General features: G+C 37.3%; 4 protein-coding genes across 4 annotated transcripts; all 4 read right to left on the reverse strand.

Moving 5' to 3' along the window:
* Positions 1 to 8,389: 8,389 nt before the first annotated feature.
* On the reverse strand, positions 8,390 to 9,400 carry LOC139127250 (tripartite motif-containing protein 2-like). Its single transcript, XM_070693162.1, has one exon. The coding sequence runs from the start codon at positions 9,398 to 9,400 to the stop codon at positions 8,390 to 8,392; it is 1,011 nt and encodes a 336-aa protein (XP_070549263.1).
* Positions 9,401 to 11,705: 2,305 nt separating this feature from the next.
* On the reverse strand, positions 11,706 to 13,841 carry LOC139127305 (E3 ubiquitin-protein ligase TRIM33-like). The gene has a single exon (XM_070693224.1). The coding sequence runs from the start codon at positions 13,769 to 13,771 to the stop codon at positions 11,801 to 11,803; it is 1,971 nt and encodes a 656-aa protein (XP_070549325.1). The 5' UTR covers positions 13,772 to 13,841; the 3' UTR covers positions 11,706 to 11,800.
* Positions 13,842 to 16,559: 2,718 nt separating this feature from the next.
* LOC139127251 (tripartite motif-containing protein 2-like) lies at positions 16,560 to 18,377 on the reverse strand. Its single transcript, XM_070693163.1, has 2 exons — positions 17,654 to 18,377; positions 16,560 to 17,395 (listed from the first exon to the last, which is right to left on the reverse strand). Exons 1-2 carry the CDS (start codon positions 18,375 to 18,377, stop codon positions 16,560 to 16,562), a joined length of 1,560 nt encoding a protein of 519 aa, XP_070549264.1.
* A 95-nt stretch (positions 18,378 to 18,472) lies between these two features.
* Positions 18,473 to 19,981, reverse strand: LOC139127252 (E3 ubiquitin-protein ligase TRIM56-like). Its single transcript, XM_070693164.1, has one exon. It carries the CDS (start codon positions 19,979 to 19,981, stop codon positions 18,473 to 18,475), a length of 1,509 nt encoding a protein of 502 aa, XP_070549265.1.
* Between the last annotated feature and the right edge of the window lie 641 nt (positions 19,982 to 20,622).

The raw sequence follows: 20,622 nt of genomic DNA on the forward strand, positions 1-20,622 counted from the left end.
AGAAGTGACATCGGACAATCCGAGTCCTGTGCACCTGCGCCTTTCAGTGACCTTTCAAAAGTATAGCCCTTACAAAGCAAAGTCTATTGCTCTAAACTAAAATATCATTATCACTGTACATTATACCACATAAGGAGAATACAAATATCGGGCATGACGTCTGAGACTTAATTTCATTCTTCAAACTTTATACGCATGGAAAGAACTGTAAAATGTCGCACTTGGTTGCAAAATATCTTTGCGACCAACTGATGTTAAAACAGATGTTAAAAGGTTCTTCTTTTGATGTTGATTGCATTGAAATTTGAGAAAGGGTGTCGGTCATCGTTTTCATTGCCAGAAAGTCGCAATGAAATGTTACAGTGGTAACAGCGTGTTGATGGAGAAGTTTGCTGCAGATGGCGACATGTGGATAGCTATCCAATCATACAATCTCCAAGTCGGAAGCAATTTACACTCAAAGTTTCAGGTGCAGCCAACGAACAATGCACTTTTAAAGGGGTCCTTACTATGATAAGATATATTGTGTATGACAAGCAATGTGAACTGACTAATTTTAAGTCAAGAGGGTAATTAATTAGCTGTTCATAATTTGCCCTCCCACTAAAATTTTTTCGACCTACCCTCCCGCACTCAAACTTCATTTTTACCCACTCCCCACTTATTTTTGCCTGTTTCCCCTCCCCACTGCTAAGTTTTGAAGCTCTCCTGCCCTGTGGCGAAAAAAACTTGCCGCTTTCCCGTGCCCTTGAAAAAAATTCCCCTCAAAATTTTGAAATTCCATTTCCCCTGCGGACATAAAAAGTTATAAGTACTTGCCCTGTGCCCAATCCCCGGAAACACCATGGCTCAACTTCCCCCGTCCCCGTTTTAAAAGTAGCTTCCCCTCTCCTCGTTTTTCGCCAAGCCCTGTCCCCAGGACAATCAACCGATATCTGCCCTGCCCTACAAAAACAACTAAAATTTGCTCCCCTGTCACTTAAGGAGGTACGCTACCATTCCAAAAAATGTTGGGACATTCTTGAAATCGACTTTTCTGAAATAATCTTTATGTGTAAATTGCAAAGATATGAAAAAATATGGGGTACCCATGCAAAATTTTGAAAAAACACATGCCAAAATTGACAGAAAACCACTAAATCTCCCATTTTGCGAAATTTGCACTTACCAGCAGAATCTTTATTTTATCGCGAACGATTAACATATCCCAGTGTGCATACCACATTTTTGCATCGCCAGGACAGCTGAATTAGGACAATCAACTAAAATTTGTGATGTCTTGTCTTAAAAATTAAATATTAGACCCTCAATTTATCATTTAACTGTAAATTAGTCTTTTTTAAAAATATAAACTTCATATAAATGCACAAAATAATTTTCAAAATGTTAAAAAGTACAGCGATATCTATCAACTAGACAGTGTTCTTTGATTTAGAAGCAAAAAAAGTTGGGTCACCATGCAAATTTTCTTACTAAACAGCAAAAAATGACGAAAAAAGGTGAATTTTGTTGGACCTGAGATTTGACCCTCTAGCTTACTGATATTATGTCAGAGCTACAATTGTTAATTATTCTCTACTGATCGTTCAAAATAAAAATAACTGCCGATTTTTCAGTGCAAAAACATAATTTTGGTTCTTTTGATTCATAAAAAGTTCTGAAAGAAATATATAAGGTCACTAGCATGATTTTTGCCATTTTGTCCTGTTATTAACGGTCACCAGGTTAGGTAGTCTAAAAGGAACATGTACATCTTCTGGACAAAAGAGGGCGTTCTCCTATATAGAATGGTAGCGTACTACCTTAAAAACATGACCCTGCCTGAGCAAAAATAAAATTTCCCCTGCCCTCAAATTTGCTCCTGGAACAGCTTTTCGATGAATAGCTCCGTTGGCTGCACCTGAAGTCAAAGCCGAAAGACAAAGTAAATTATTATTGGCTGATAACTTTAGTAATTCGAGCCAAGATGCTATTCGAACTGTCGCGACAGCATCATTTTGAAGTTCACATGCATGCCCAATTGTGCAACGTGTACAATGTATCCAGCGCAATCTGTAGATTACGTTGGCGCGATATTGCGTATTGCGCCATTGTGCCACTGATTCACAAGTTGCAGACCGATTACTAAAAGTCTTCACTGAGTGTTGTTTTCTGCGCAAGGGAAACTATAAAGTAACAGCCATACGGTCGGGGTCCTGGTATTAACTCTGCCGACTATAGTTAAAAAGTATATCTGGAGATTCTGGAGTTCATACCGATCTTGCAAATCACCTTCTGTACGCGTGTCAAAGTGAAACAATGTTATCCCATATTTTCCCTGCTGCTTTATGACTCAAAATATTAACGTGCTGTTTGTTGGTATACAAGTACTCAAACCTTCTACGTATTGTCAAACCGTGTTCACATTGTGTGAAGGTATTTCAACTTATTTTGTGGTCGGCAAATTTTATTACAAAAGGTGAGCATAAATCCAGAGCAATTCTGATTACACAAAAAAGTGATTGTATGGGGAAGAGTCTTTGTATCATCACGATATGCTCAAATGACCTCTCTTTGCCCTAGAGATACTTGCATTGCAACAATGTGACATCGCCAGTATGACATTAGCATGTTGTTAGTGTTTATTTCGCCTCTACTTCCACTTGCTTTCTCATGGAAGCTCAGTCGATAAAATATCAGTGTCTAGTGTAGTGAAGATTTCTACTTAGTAGCTAACGAAGTAAACGGCTGTGATGATTTACAGTGACGCACCTTGTATATCAGCTCTCTGCCTTTCTCTCTGTCTCTTTCTCTCTGTCTCTGTCTGATTCTCTCTTCCTAGTATGTAAGTGAAATTTAGACAAACCAAAAAGCGGATACTATTATGTGACAGAGCGACGTCAGGTTTCGCTCTAATAACTCAAGACAATACTTGATTTCATCTAACTTCCACCCTATCCCAGGATGAATATCTTTTTTTTTTAATCACAGTCTTGTTCAGTGATCGAGTGGCGCCATCGCCGGACACAGTGTTTACCAGTTTGTGAAACTAACGTCACAACCTTTCAATAACTTGGCTACTGGCGAAAAAATGTTACTAATATCCGTTTGGCACAGTCAAGTGAAAATAAGCATGGAATTACTTGTTCGATTAGTAAATACGGATAATTTATAAAATAAAAAGCGATATATTTTACAAAATGAATAGAATCGAAGTAATGAATAAGCTACCCTACGCTGCACTCACGTACTTCAGATATATAAATATATAGAAGAACTGTTGCTGATGTACTCTTTGTTTTCCATTTTTCAAATGTCCAAATCATCAGGAAGCAAATTCGTATTGCCTCGCCTTAAAGGCAAGGCGAGGTCAGACAAGTTGTCAAACTATTCACAGACGGGAGAAAGGATGTTTGTAAATATTTACGCCATGTTAAGTCCCTAGTGTTTTGATTGGTGAACACCACTGGAAGTAATATGAAAATATGCCAGGGACATCCACCGTCAAGTGACAAAAGACGTACTTACACTGAGAAAGCCTGTGCACCAGTGATATAATACGCCAAATTGCGAGCACCATTTTGACGTCTTTTTTCGGGGCTATCGATGTGTATAAGTACAGGTGACACTCAAAGAGGACTCAGTCTTTCCTACATACAATGTTTCTCCTGGCGTTAAAGGTCAGACAAATTCACGCAAGCAATTTAATTATTTACAGACAGCAAGTAATAGGAAGAGTGATTGTGCCACCCCTGCGCAGTGTTGATTCACCAGTGTTTCGATTGCTGAACACCACGGCAGCTGATATGAAAATAGTCTATGTAGACATTCATTGTGCGACAAAAGCCTGACATAAAGAGCGACGGTACGTCAGCACAATGCTTCATGGAAAAAAGGCATGAGCCAGGGCTTTCGTTTAATTCGTGCCATAAGATTATTTCGAGGTTAGCTATGTGTATAGTGCGATTTTCGTCCGGAGTAAACTGTCTCTCCTGCCTATGAAAGACAATAGAAACTGACGGAGATACACCACACAAATTACATCGACCGAATTCAGCAACAATAAATTTAACAACTGCAGCCGTATACTCAATACAGCAATTTACATCTACAAAATGAAATCTGTTCACATCTGGTAGCGAGGAAGCAGAATTCGTGAGACACTGATAACAATGTAAACTAATAATATCATCTTTGAGAAAATAATTCATTTTTTAAAATAATGCTTTTTCCCTATTAATAAAAAAACACGAGCGAAGTATACATAAGCCATTGGATTCAATGCAAGAAATAATCAAAACTGGCCGTTTGAAGTGCGAAAATGCAACGGCAAAATTACGACGAGCTCTTCTGCTTTGACAATAAAGTACCGAAGTAGATCTTTCGTTGACATTTAAAATGCTGATAGTATATTGGTTTGCTTTGTGTAAAGATAGAACGAATTTCCAGACGATAGTCGAAATAAAACTTATAATCGTGTCCATACGTTGCTAACTGCAAGGACTCGTTCCAGAAAATTAATGTTTGAATCACCTACAGCTCTTGTTAAGACAGTTACATTTTTCTTCGCAATGACGGATGTTTAAGAAAGCGCCCTCAGAGACGAAACATGGATTTTTTGTGCGATTTTTAGTTATGTAATTGGTGTCGAAATAAGTAATCAGCTTGGTCTAATAATAGTTTGTGGCATATTTATTACAAATGTCCTATATATATTTTCACAAATTAATGATTAGTAGCCTATCATTTTCAACCTTCTGTTAATGGCATCACAGGTCCTCAATACTCTTGTACTATATGGGACTCACTCTTGATACAAGGCGAGTAAAGAAGTCAATAATGATAATGATTATTAGCATGTCAGTCACGCCTATGCTTCGTTCTCATTGTACAAAATTACGCAGGCCTTTGAAAAAGGGTTTACTACTGACAAAACTGACTGATCAACTATCATTAAAGCTTCATGTGAAGCCAGAGAGCGTTTCGACAGCAAGAAATATTATGACAAAGGCAAATTTATCCTACAAATCTATATTTACCAAACTTTTACGAGCAGTTGTCTGGGATTTTTCTTGAGAAAGACTCTATCTTACACTTTTTTGAAGACTATCTGTTATAGATGAGTGAAAATTTCCAAGGTCAGCAAAGAATATTTACAGACTAGGTCAGATTTTGCCTTAGAACAATCCCTTAATATAATCAGACCAAAATAAAGAAGACCAAGCTAGCCGGCAATGGAAAACTTGTCACCGAAGCCAACAGTGCAGATGATATGTGAATATATTTATCAATAGAACTGAGTCCATCCGTTCCCTGAAATCTACACCACATTAAGATATTGCTGACATTAGCAGGATAATAAGATAAGCCGTATAAAATCATAACAATAAAATGTTAAGGAATAGTCTTGATTTCAAAATTTCATTTGAACAATAACATTCCTATAATTGTAGCACTGCTATGTAATGTGTCTCAAATAATTCCCACATCATGGTAACAATCTGACGTTATTCAAGTATATTCAAGCACTGATTCATTTCTCGCCCGTTATAGCATTTACAACTAATCTCCGATTAAAATATTTGTCAATGTTGAGATAAGCTAGCTAATTTCAACACGAAAATCAGAGATAATAAAGACAATTGAAGTTCGCCGATAAACTGAATAGGAAATAAAGCACATAAAATGTCGTTATCAACTGGTTAGGTCCATGTGTAAAATTACTGGAGAATATATGTCCCGAAGATTTTCATAACTCACTGTGGCCGGAGTACCCTTTGATAAATTTTAATCCGTTGGAGGGCCTGCACATAGCAACGTATGACTCATCTTATGGCTCCAACCACTCGGACTGGATGCAAACGCTGATCGCTGAGCTTCAGTGTTGAAGCAAAATAACTCCCGAGACAGAAGTTTCACTTCTTGTAAAATACACAGCTGTTAAAAGTCACGGTGGTAATGATACCGACGTTCACTGCTTAAAGTTTACAGATCGTCACTAAATGTTTACTTTGCGACTGGTTACGAATGATCTCGTTACTTTGGTATGAAATACGGTTTTCTTTTACACATGAAATGAAAATGCACTCAAAATTTAAAATAAAAATGATACGCAAATAGTGTACATCTTGTGATGAAATATCCGAGTGATCGAACGAACGAACCAACCGATGGCTTTCATCCAACACCTTTATGGGTATGATTGAAATCAGAGACATGGAAGATTCACTTCACTCACTGACGAAATCAACCGAAAATGGACTGCAAATTGACCTGTCTTTTTTTCAATAGCCGCCAAATGAATTAGTGTATTTGCGCAATGAATTTTTGTTCCTTGGTGTCTTTATCTCTGCCGAATATGCCTATCACTCTGTTTGTGCGTATGTATGTATGTATGTATGTATGTATGTATGTATGTATGAATGTATGTATGTATGTATGTATGTATGTATGTATGTATGTATGTATGTATGTATGTATGTATGTATGTATGTATGTATGTATGTATGTATGTATGTATGTATGTATGTATGTATGTATGTATGTATGTATGTATTCTATCTATCTATCTATCTATCTATCTATCTATCTATCTATCTATGTGTCTGTCTGTCTGTCTATCTTTCTTTCTATCTATCTATCTTGTCTAATATAAAACAATAGAACTTAAAATGACGCAATTTAATCTATCTTGTACGACTTTCGCTTATCTGTTTACGATTAAGAGCGCTGTATCGGTAGTCGAAATCTGCGGACATGACGGATGACAATATACTTTTTTACTCTAAAGGTTACATAGATGGGCTCTCGAGGAAAATTTAAATGTTTAATATAACGTCCGACTCATTCCCTTTAATTTAAATTTTGTATATTTGATAAAAAAGAGTAAGTGATCATCAAATCACCCTATCTCATACTCCTTAAAACAGAGGATTAAAATGAAAGTGTTTGTGAAATTCGAAACTTTAATAAGACTGGAGTAAGAAATGTATTAGAAAAGATTTCATCTTAGACTATTTTGAAAACTCTATAGAAATGAGTCAAATTTCCAAGGTCGGCAAAGGGACGTTATGAATCATGTCAGTTATCTACCGCAGAACAACCACTGTACATAATTAGCACCAAGAAAAGAAAACGAAGAAAGCGGGAAAGGAAAAAAACAGTAACACGACCATGCAATGGTGCTGACATTATATTAGTATATTTATCATTTAAACTATATCCACTCATTGACTCAAATGTACACCAAATTATCTATTTGCTGATATGAAGCAGGATACTAAATTTAGCTGGATAGAAATATAATATAGAACACTGTGAAGGAATAGTCTTAATTTCAAAATTGCCATTTGAACAATAAGATTCCCACAATTGCGGCACTAATATTATGTATACATTTTCCCAATAATCGCCACATTGTTTGATTAATCGAAATATTTAACCAGTCATTCAGGTTGTTCTATTTCATTGTAGCACTGATTTATTCTCGCCCGTTATAACATTTGCGATTTGACATTTAATTACCATTGAATGTGCTATTAAATTTCGACAAAAGAAATCTGAGATTACAAAGGCAATGGAAGGTCTCCGATAAACTGAGTTGGAAATAGAGCACATAAAATATAAATACACTGCATTATGCATCAGTTCCAGGAATGACAATACCAAATTTCGTAAGTCCATATGTAAAATTACTGGATAAGTAATGTCTTCTCGGTGATTTTCATAACACAATGAGTACTCTTTGATAAAGTTTAACCGCTTGGGGGCGCTGTACATCGCAACGTTTGACTCATCTATTGGGTCCGAACTCTCAGACTGGAAAATAACACTGATCGCGAGCTCTAAGCATTGGTGTAAAATAACTTCCACTTCTTGCAAAATGTACAGCTGTCAAATGTCACGGTTGGTTGTAATGCTGCCGACGTTCATGCAGTTTAACGACTGTGTAAAATGTAAAGATCGTCATTACATGTCTACTTTTATGACGGGTTACAGATGATCTTGCTATTTCGGCATTGGAATATTGTTTTACACATGAATCTTAATACGCTGGGAATTAATAACACAAATTGAATGCAAACTTATGTACATCTTGTGAAATAGCTTCAGTTGTATTTGCGAAGTTACGAGCAACTAGCATTGTGACATAAGCCTATATTGGAAACCAGTGGCGAGAGAAGAACGTTCACTATAAGCACATATTGTCATTTCATTTCATAGGAACAATAAATAAATGATTTCGAAGTTCATCGTATTGCATTTCAATGTATTTCGACATTCACTTAAAGTACAATGTCAAAGTACAATTTCACAGTCTTTAGTAGGATCTTGTATGCTTATCGACATCCGTTGGCCGTTGCATCACGCAGCTACTGCCACTCTTCTCTCAATGAGATCACCGAACTGTTCAGTCTACAAATACTTTGATGCAATGGTTCCCACCGTTGGTATCGATCACTTTCCGTCCGTCATCGACAGCTTCGACAATACCCCTAGGACTATTCAAATTGTCTTCTTCACTATCGATACGATACAGAAATCGACCATTTGTGTCAAACTTTTGGATTTTGTTCGCATATTCATCGACTACATAGACAAAGTTATCCTTGCTGACGACAATCCCTGATGGGTGTTCAAACTGTCCGTCAGCATCTCCATGACATCCGAATGAACGAACGAACCGATCTCTTTCATCGAACACCTGTACGCGGCTATTATTGAAATCAGAAACATAGACCTTTCCCTTACTGTCAAAATCAACTGAATATGGAGCGCAAAATTGACCTTTCTTTTCTCCATAGCCTCCAAATGAATTGATGTATTTGCCTTCTTGTGTGTACTTCCTTACGCAGTGTGCATCTGTGTCTGTTTCTTCACCCTTCCCATCCCAGTCAGTTACGTAGACAATACCATTCAGTGGATGGATTGCAATACCCAAAGGGTGTCGAAGTTCAGTTTGTCCGAATGATCTCATGAACTTTCCATTGACATCACTTACTACAACTTGCTTATTTTCACGATCAGTTAGAAACTGAAGACCTTCTTTGGATATTGCTACATCAAATGGATTAAATGTTTTCTCAAAATGATTAAACGTGAACGTTGTCACCATTTTGCCATCAAGGTCAATCACCTGCATTCTATGGTTCATTTGGTCGGCAACAGCCAGATTTCCATCTCCAGTAAATGCTAAACCTTTAGGGTTGTCAAAACGCCCGTCTTCCTTTCCGTGTTTTCCAAAAGTCTTCACTAATTTTGTGACAGTGAATTCAAACGGTGAACCAGCTATAGCCTGATCAGCTACTGATGCGATGATTTTATAATCTCCTATCAATTCTCCATGAAACGTCACTGTGTGTGTCCCATCACCATTTGCAATCACATGAATGTCTTCGCTTGATTCATCTGGTTTGATCATAGTAAGGGACTGGACACAAATTACAGGGGGGGTGGGCCGGTGTTTTTTGGGGGTGGGTCGCCATTTTTCGCGCAAGCATTTTTGAAGGGTCATAAAATTTTTACAAGCCTATGGGGGAGGGTCACCTTTTTCATGCATCAAAGCTGAAATTGCATGTGCACGTTATAGGAATACTGCAAAAAGAAAAAATACCTCCAGGCACTTTCATTTTCTGCCATTACCATTTTCGGCGCGCCCTTTGGGCGCAAATTTCAGGTATAATAAACAATGTATTGATGATCCAAGCTGCCACATTGATTTAAGTTGTCATGATTTCTACTTATTCAACACTATTGTGCATAACTGTCCCCTATAATGACTCTTTCAATAACAATTTGGGAGATTACTTATTTGACATCATTCTCCCATTGACAATACATCGGGTATAGGTCGGTGTCAAACGTTCATGTCGCTGTATGTACATTTTTTGAGGACATTGACAGAATACAAACTGTTCAGAATAGTGCATAGTGTCATCAATAACAACTGGAAGCTTCAGGTCGAACAACTTTTGAATAACAATTTAGGATCAGATAACCTATGAGTTATTTGTAGTTTCCTCATAGCCTACAATGTATAGTGAATCAACATTTTGGTGAAATTCCAAAATCAAATTTCTTGCACAACCATGGACTTGAAACCACTCTAGTCTAATCATGAATATTAATACTAATAATTAGGTGTACATAAATGCACAGGTTTACCAAGTTTTGTATTGGAAAAAAATTATTCATAGTTTCATCATAGACTGCCATGTATAGTGAATCGACATTTAAGTGATATGCCAAAATCAAATTTCTTGCACAACCATTGACTTGAAACCACTCTAGTCTAATCATGAACATTAGTACCAATAATTGAGTGTACATAAATGCACAGATTTACCTATTTTTGTATTGGAAAAAAATTATTCATAGGGTTTCACCATAGACTGCCATGTATAGTGAATCAACATTTCGGTGAAATTCCAAAATCAAATTTCTTGCACACACATGGACTTGTAACCACTCTAGTCTAATCAAGAACATAAATATCAATAATCAAGCATACATAAATACACAGATTTGCCAAGTTTTGTATTTAAAAAAAATTATTCATAGTTTCTTCATAGACTGCCATGTATAGTGAATGGACATTTCAGTGAAATTCCAAAATCAAATTTCTTGCACAACCATTGACTTGAAACCACTCTAGTCTAATCATGAACATAAATATCAATAATCAAGCATACATAAATACACAGATTTGCCAAGTTTGTATTTAAAAAAAATTATTCATAGTTTCTTCATAGACTACAATGTATAATGGATCCACATTTCATGCGAAATTCCAAAAACAAAGTTATTGTACACAGATGCACGTGTTACCACCCTCTTCTAATCAAGCACAATTATGTCAATTATTCAGGGTCATATATACACAAATAGTGCATATTTTTAATTCTGAAAATTTTTTTTAACAGTTTTGTCATAGACTCCCATGTATAGTGGATCAACATTTTATGCGAAATTCCAAAAACAAAGTTATTGTACACAGATGCACATTTTACCACCCTCTTCTAATCAAGCACAATTATGTCAATTATTCAGGGTCCATATATGCACAAATAGTGCAAATTTTTAATTCTGAAAATTTTTTGACAGTTTTGTCATAGACTCCCATGTATAGTTTTGTCATAGACTCCCATGTATAGTGGATCAACATTTTGACAGAAATTCCAAAATCAAATATCATGTTCACATGTGCACTTGTAAACAACCCATGCTAATCAAGTATATCTATATCAGTTATTAAACATCTGTATATGAACAGATATAGCTAGTTTTATACTGGAAAATACACGTTCGTAGTTTTCTTATAGTCGACTACATGTATAGTGAATCAACATTATCGATAAAATCTAAAAATTACATTTTTTGTACAGGCATGCACTTTTTACCTGCCACTTCAAGCAAAGTACATTTACATGAATAACACACATATGATTTGATATTTTTTGGACAACACGTTATATCGGCCACATTTTGCCTTCCTTTCGGGAGGGCGACTTAAAAGTATAGCAAGTCAGAAGGGGGTCTTTAACACATTGCGGGTTTTTTTTGGGGGGTATTGAGTAACAGGGGAGGGTCACTTATTTTCATGCACGGATAAGGGGAGGGTCACTAATTTTTGTGCATGAACTTTTGAAGGGTCACTATTTTTTACGCAGCGGTTTTTTGAAAAACACCGGCCCACCCCCCTATAATTCATGTCCAGTCCCTAACTTTAATCTTCTGTCGTGGATTCACCGCTTTATCTCTGCTGTCTCTGGTTGTGATAAGGAGGTCAACACTTTGACCTTTCCCGAGTCTCTTTGGAACATTATATACCGAACATTTTTGGATGCAGACGTCGCACCTCAAAATATCCAATGAGATCGCCTGGTATTACGTCATCACACGGTTGAAACTCGGCCATTTCCAGTTCAAAATATAGTTTGCTTTCCATTTTAATTAGTTCTTCAATTCTTTCATTCAAATTTTTCTTCGCCATTAACAATTCAGCTGCATTCTTGTGAACTCTCGACATTTCTATGTAGCTCACCATGCTTACTAATTTACAGTATGTCATCTGAAGATGGTCGATATCACTTTGTAATGTCTTTATCTCCAAACTATACATCGTTTCTAAATTTCCAAGGAGTCTTTGCTCTTCATAATGAACACTTTTATTCGATTTTTCAGCTCTTTGTGTTATACTTTTTATTAGGTTGTCCCGTTTCACCTCAAGGGTATTTCGAAACAATTTGGCCTCTTCTTGACGTTCCTTTAACACTCTGGCTTGTTCATTCAACTTTTGAATCACTTCCGCCAGTATTTTTATGAAGCCATCTGAAACTCTCTTCAGGAGGATGATATTGTGGGTTTCTATTGGGTGGTCAATCTCCAAACAGGCAGAACATATCGGTAACTTGCATGTGTTACAGTATAAATTTACTGGGTACGCCATGTGAGTTTCACAGTACGACATCACTTGAACGGACGTTGGATTATCGAGACGTGATCTTTTATACTCTTCAACTGTGATAACGCATTGAGCTGTTGTCATTCTCGTGTTTCTGAGGCTTTCAATCATTGTTCTACAGCCCACACAGCACAGCTGTAGTTGAGGGCCGATGCAAATATGTGTAGCTTTCTCGTTATCACAGAAAGAACATTTTCCACTCAATACGATCAATTCCTTTGGAGTTTCTGATAGTGTATCTATTAGTGATTGCATGTATGTGTTGTCCTTCAGAGTGGATACTCCATCAATGGTGAGTTGGCATGTCTTTTTACACAAAGGGCATGAAATCTTTTCGACGCTTTCCTCGATTATAACGTGCAAACAGCTTTCGCAAAAAGTATGGTGGCATGGTAGAATCTTGGGATTTGAAAATTGCTCGAAACAAACAGCGCATATTAGAAAACAGTCATCAATTGTTTTTGGTACGCTATCAGCCTCAGGTACAGCAGCTAATTCAACATTACTGGCAGTGCACTCACTTTCTTGTTTATTTTTATAGCATTCTTCAATTTGGTCTGCATTTTGCGATGTTTCTTTCTCTTCATTGTAACAATTCGTGCCATTGCTTGCATTTCCTGTGTTCATCAGATTTCCAACAAGAGCTGCCCTCTCCTTAGCAGGGACGAATTCCACTTCTCCATGAACAATGTTTGGAATGTATTCTAATCCCTCCAATTCTCGAGTATAGCGACTTACACTGTCTTCTCTTTGGACGAGCTGAGCTGCATTCTTTTGACGTCGTATGAATTCTAAGTAGTTAATCATACTGACAAGTCGACTGTATAGGAAGTGGAGCTTGTCAATGTAGATGTACTGATTTTTAATGCGGATTTCGTATTCTTCTTTCACTTCATCCTTCACGTTATTCTCTTCAGTTTTGATGCTCTTTCTTATATCATCAGCCTTCTTCAACAGCTTCATTTTCTCATCATCACATTTCTTGACGTATTGGTTGCAAATCTCAGTGGCTTCTCTTTTACTCTCGTCAGCTTCCTTGGCTTTTGATTCTAACTTCCCAGCATCTTCCAGTAGCTTGTCCCGGATTTCAGCAGCTACCGTATCCAAATGTTGGTATGCGTGACTCGTGTTTGGATGGTCGATCACTACACATTCCGAACATATTGGTACTTGGCATGTCTCACAATAGAATCTAAATACACTGGTTTTATGTTTATCGCAATAGGCGATTGGCAAGACCGAAATAGGATCAGAGGCCTTTTTCTCCTCGTAATCTTTAATCGGTAGAATTATATGACTGCACGTGCCTTTAGACTTCTTGTGTAACATTGCACAATTGCTACAATATTGCTGCAGTTGACAGTCTATGCAGACATGTGAAGCGTCATTTTCTTCACATATTTCACACTTGACTTTGACTTTTACAGAGCGAAATATTCTTGTAGCGTAAGCCTTAAGGATTTATATTAAAACATCAGAACTCAACGGGGAAATAATATGTGAAGACTCGAGTTTGTTATTCGTAAGTATTCATTTTTGTGCAGGATAGTGGTTTATCGGTAACTAGCACAATCTGTCAACTCAGGATTCGGGTCACTACTGCAGTTTCACTAAAAATGTATGGATGTTTGAATTCAGAGTTTATGGAGATCCATACACAACTTGACCTTTCAGTCAGTATAGCAACAAGACTATTTATATATGTGACATTTCGCTGAAATATTTAACGTGGCGTAAATCACCAGGATCGAGTGATTCGATATTCTGAAACAACCGATGAATGCCCAAGTACGGTTATTTGTGCTCATCTCCTTAAAGCCCCAATAGCTGCGAATGTTTAATAAACTGATCTCAAAATATCCTGGGTTTTGCAAGAGTTTCCTTTCAAGAAGACCCATTAAAGACTGAAAAAAAAAACGTTTGAGTGTCGAAAGTGGCATCTAAATTCAAACGTTTTACCATAATTTTAGATTTCCCGCCATTTTCAAAAACTAATCATATGACAGAGAAAATAAAGATTACAACAAAAAAATGATTGCCATCGTGTGCTGTGCAGTCAAGTAAATGGCATCATGCTTGTTTCTTTTAATGATCACGATGTGTATGTGCAGGAAATACCACTTTTTGTATTTTCCCGTGAGGGCGCCATTTTGTGAGTGCGGCACCCGTTTATTATTCAGCCTGTTAAAACATGTAGGCATTGTGATACTTCAATACACGTCCTCCAGTTAGCACATTAACAGGGACCAAATTTGATTCGAAAGTAATATCATGAAAATAATGCATTAAATTAGCAGCTATTGGGACTTTAATAGCAACTATATTTTGAGTCACTGCAAGCCACTAAATGTTAACATTACCTATCATTTACCAAGGAGAAACACATAAGATAATTGATTTTCGTCTCACTTTCCTCTACATTACAAAGATATGCAAAATGTATTCACGGCGACACGTAAACCACTATGCTCACGTGAATTCTCTGAAACACAAATGGAAACAGAGTAGCTTCAGTAGCACGAAAAATGCCATGGTGTTAATTAACGGCATCACAACAATGTTTATTTGACCATCAAAATTTTACCTTCCTCGCTTTCTCTAAAACATAGTGATGTCTAAGATATTGAACTTCCTTTCGTCAGACACTGCAATCTTCCCTATATCCGATTGACCACTTTAGCATATGTCGCACATCACAGACTACTCAGATACTGGTTCTATAACTAGCGCATGCGCACTTTTCAAATACGCCTGTTTCACGAAACTGGGACTTTTCTTTTTGGGTATGTAATCGAAAATGAAGTGGTATAACAAAAATATTAGAATACTACAAAGGATTATAATTATCGATGTTCAATTTTAACGTCTGAAAGTTCGAAAATTTCAGAGAATTTGCAACCTGTTAGCCCCTATCGTTGTTTTGTAACGCTTATTCACCCATATGTGTTTTTCCTCAGATATGTTACATTAATATTAATTTCGTAAATGCTGTCGTAGCTGTAATCATTAGAATATAATTTAGTAGAAGCTCCATTGCTAATCACTGCCACAGTCCATTTCAACCATCAAATCAAAAATGGTGTTCTCTAAATGTTGTTTTCCAGGTAGATTCAGAGTTTCCTTACAAATTCCTAAATCACGGAAAGAATTGAAAAATTTCACCAATGCTGTTTAATCTTATCAAAAAACTATAATGGAATGTTTTACCCGGTGTAATAATTGCATATAAATTTGATGTCTGATATCTGTCATGACGTACATACAGTTAAATTATATCGAGAAACAGGGATACTAAAAACACTGGAAAGTCTATGATAATAAATATACACCGCAACAAGAATTACTGTCAAAAATATCGATGTCAACTATTCATTAAATATGCATAATTACTGGGTAAGTAATGTTTAATAGATTTACATAACTATAGCACTGTGAGTACATTTTGGTTAATGTAGGCCCGAATCGTCTACGAACTCACAAACAGGACGAAAACACTAGTCGTTGAGTTTCAAGTGTCGGTATACATGAACTTTAACAACAAAAGTTGCATCTCTTTCAAAAAGTTCGACAGGAAAAGACACGGTGTATTGTAATTTTGACCATTGTTGATGTAATTAATCAGCTGAGTAAAAGTAAAGATCGTCGCCAGATACCAACTTCTACGACTATCACAAATAAAATTAATATCTTGGTATTGAAGTACGCAAAGTTTCTTTACACCAAGGATCAAAATACAAAAGAAATGTAAAATATCAATTGAATATAAAATGATTAATATCTTGTTGTAAGATAGTTCCATTCACGTTTGCTTAGCTTACGTGTACATTCTTCATGTAAAATTAGTGACATTTCGCTCCCAGATTTTTATCGCATTTCGTAAGAAAACTTCTTTCATGTAGGAACACTTAGGGGTCATTGTAATTTGAATTTCCTTGCAATTCGACATTCACTTCAAATACAGTGTCACTGTCACTATATCCGTGAGGATCTTATCTGTTTATCAACATCTGTTGACCGTTGTACAGATTCACAGCTATTCCACTCTGCTCTAGACAGGATCATCAAACAGTTCAGTCTACAAATACCTTGATACAGTGGTTCCATCTGTCGGAGACGATCAGTTTACTTGGATCGTCAACTGCTTGGATAATACCCTCGGATGATTTAGATTGTCTTCATCACTATCGATACGATACAGAAATCGACCATTTGTGTCAAACTTTTGGATTTTGTTCGCAGATTTATCGGCTACATAGACAAAGTTATCATTGCTGACAACAATACCTGATGGGTGTTTAAACTGTCCGTCATTTTCTCCATAACATCCGAATGAACGAACGAACTGATCGCTTTCATCGAACACCTGTACACGGCTATTATTGAAGTCAGAAACATAGACCTTTCCCTTGCTGTCAAAATCAACTGAATATGGAGCCTTAAATTGACCTTCCTTTTCTCCATAGCCTCCAAATGAATTGATGTATTTGCCTTCTTGTGTGTACTTCCTTACGTAGTGTCCATCTGTGTCTGTTTCTTTACCCTTCCCATCCCAGTCTGTTACGTAGACATTACCATTCAGTGGATGAATCGCAATACCAAAAGGGTGTCGAAGTTCAGTTTGTCCGAATGATCTCATGAACTTTCCATTGACATCACTTACTACAACTTGCTTATTTTCACGATCAGTCATAAAATGAAGACCTTCTTTGGATATTGCTACATCCCGCGGTGTAAATTTCTTCTCAAACTGAGTAAACGTGAACGTTCTCACCATTTTGCCATCAAGGTCAATTACCTGTATTCTGTTGTTCAACCAATCAGCAACAGCCAGATTTCCATCTTCAGTAAATGCTAAACCTCTAGGGTTGTCAAAACGCCCGTCTTCCTTTCCGTGTTTTCCAATAGTCTGCACTAATCGTGTGACAGTGAATTCAAACGGTGAACCAGGTATTGCTTGATCAGATGCGGACACGATAAGTTGTAGTCTCTGATCGCTTCTCCATGAAGCGTCACTGTGTGTGTCCCATCACCATTTTCAATAACTTGAATGTCATCGTTTGATCCATCTGGATTGATCAAAGTGACTTTTATCTTTTGTCGTGGATTCACTGCCTTACCTCTCCTGTCTCTGGTTGTGATAAGGAGGTCAACACTTTGACCTTTCCCGAGTCTCTTTGGAACATTATATACAGAACACTTTGTGATGCATACATCGCACCTCAAAAAAGCCGATGAGATCGCCTGGTGTTACGTCATCACACGGTTGAAACACGGCCATTTCCCGGTCAATATATAGTTTGCACTCCATTTGCAGCAGTTCTTCAATTCTTTTGTTCAGAGTTTCCTTGGCTGCCGACAGTTCAGCTGCATTCTTGTGAAGTCTTGACATTTCTATGCAGCTCACCATGCTAACTAATTTACCGTACTTCATCTGAAGATCATCAATATCACTTTGTAATGTTTTTATTTTCAAACTGTATGTTTTCTCTAAATTTTCAAGGAGTCTTTGTTCTGCATAGTGAACACTTTTATCTGAGTTTTCAGCTCTTTGTGTGATACTTGTTATTTGATTGTCCCTTTTCACCTCAAGGGTGTTTGCAAACAATGTTGCCTCTTCTTCACGTTTCTTTAACACTCTGGATTGTTCATTCAACTTTTGAATCATTTCCGCCAGTCTTTTTATGAAGCCATCTGAAACTCTCTTGAGGAGGATGATATTGTGGGTTTCCATTTGGTGGTCAATCTCCAAACAGGCAGAACATATTGGTAACTTGCATGTGTTACAGTATAAGTTTATTGGGTACGCTGTGTGAGTTTCGCAATATGGCGTCACTTGAACTGACGTTGGCTTATCAACTCGTGATCTTTTATACTCTTCAACTGTAATAACGTATCTGACAGTTGTCATTCTCGTCTTTTTCAGGCTTTCCACCATTGTTCCACAGTTTAAACAGCACATCTGTAGTTCAGGACCGATGCAAATATGCGTAGCTTTCTCGGCATTACAGAAAGAACACTGTCCCTTCCATGTCATGTAGTTTCTCGGCGTTCTTGTGATGCATCTATCAGAGATTGCATGTATGTGTTGTCTTGGAGAGCGGATACGCCATCAACGGTGAGGTGGCATGTTTTTTGACAAGAAGGACAATTCAGCTTTTTAACGCTTTCCTTAATTACAACGTGCAAGCAGTCTTCGCAAAAAGTATGGTGGCATGGCAGGATTTTCGGATTTGAAAACTGCTCAAAACAAACGGAGCATATTAGAAAACAATCATCAACTGTTTGTGGTACGCTATCAGGGAAAGCGGCTACTCCAACGTTACTCGCCCCTGATTCACTTCCTTCGTTATGTATTTTATAAGATTCTTCATTTTTGATTTCATTTTTCGATGTGTCTTTTTCTTCGTTTTTAGAATTCGTATCATGGTATTTATTTCTCTTAATTATCAGATTTCCCAGGACATTTCCCCCTTCCGCAGCAGCGAAGAATTCAACCTCCCCGTGAGCAATGTTTGGAATGTTATGTAATTCCTTCAGTTCTTGATTATACTGACTTACACTGTCTTCTCTTTGGACAAGTTGAGCTACATTCTTTTGACGTCGTATGAATTCTAAGTAGTTGATCATACTGACCAGTCGACTGTATAGGAAGTGGAGCTTGTCAATGTGGATGTACTGATTTTTAATACGGATTTCGTATTCTTCTTTCACTTCATCCTTCAGGCTATTCTCCTCAGTAATGACTCTCTTTCTCATATCATCAGCTTTCTTCACCACCTTCATTTTCTCCTCATCACATTTCTTGATGTATTCGTTGCAAATCACAACGGCTTCACTTTTACTCTCGTCAGCTTCCTTGGCTTTTGCCTCTAACTTCCGTGCATAGTCCAATAATTTATCCCTGTATTCAGCAGCTACCTTATCCAAATATTTGTACGCATGACTCGTATTTGGATGGTCGATCACCACACATTCCGAACATATTGGTACTTGGCATGTCTCACAGTAGAATCTAAATACACAGGTTTTATGTTTATTGCAATAAGCGACTGGTAAGACAGAAATAGGATCAGCGGCCTTTTTATCGCCATACTCTTTAATCGGTAGAATTACGTGATTCATCGTGCCTTTAGATTTCTTGTGTACAATTTCACAATTGCTACAATATTGCTGCAGTTGACAGTCTAGGCACACATGTGAAGCATCGGTGTTACCGCATATTTCACATGCTTTATTTATTTTTACAGCGCTACGTTCTGGTCTCTTCTGAACAGTTTCCAACAATGAATTCAAGAAGAAGTTGTTTTCCAGATTTTTTACACCACCTGTCGGAATATCACATAACTTTCTGCAGGAGGGACACACAAGAACTCCATTACTCTTCTCAACCAGTGCATACAGACAGTGTTCACAATAGGTGTGGTGACACGGTAGGATTTTCGGCTTGGTGAACTGATCAAAACAAATGGTACAAGTCAAGAAATCTTCGCCAATTTGATCCAATATATCATCAACAGTGATGTCTGTCGCCATTGCCATGTTTTCCGTGTGGTGGTAACTGCAAAGATAAACATACCGGGTGTCAAAGGAATTGATCAACTGAGGAGCCGTTGTACATTTATTTCAAACATTCTTCTGAATCTCTCGTACAGATTTCAGTGGTATGGCAAGCTTATCAAATTCGTGATGGAGTTAAAACGTTTAGTGTGAGCACGGGCACTCTGTTATTCTGAATTAATAGTCTGAATAAACTAAGATTATATGAAATAATGAACTTTGATGTTAACAGATAACCGTTCAAGAAAAATTTATAACGGAATGCCGTTCAGATTGGAATGCCGGCTTAGCTAGATCAAGGTCGGACCGTGGCTATCATGTACGTCACAAGCGGCCACGTCGACCGTATTCTTTCCATGTTAAACGCCGCGACGAAAAGACGCATACTACGCCTATGTACGCTCGCGACCTGCGCTATCTCGTTTCACGTAATGATATATGTATAGAGACAAGGGTGTGCAATTCATTTTGGACGATGTGGTTTTACCGATGATATGAGTCAAATTCCGTCACGAAAATGGCGTATGAAATTTGAAATGGCATAGCAACAAACATCAAATGCAGAGAAATGTAGAGGATATTCGCTATATGACTGAGAAAAAATCTATCGCTAATTCTGACTA

This window comes from Ptychodera flava, unplaced genomic scaffold (genome assembly GCF_041260155.1).
Source record: "Ptychodera flava strain L36383 unplaced genomic scaffold, AS_Pfla_20210202 Scaffold_30__1_contigs__length_3116999_pilon, whole genome shotgun sequence".
In the NCBI taxonomy this organism is placed as follows: domain Eukaryota; kingdom Metazoa; phylum Hemichordata; class Enteropneusta; family Ptychoderidae; genus Ptychodera; species Ptychodera flava.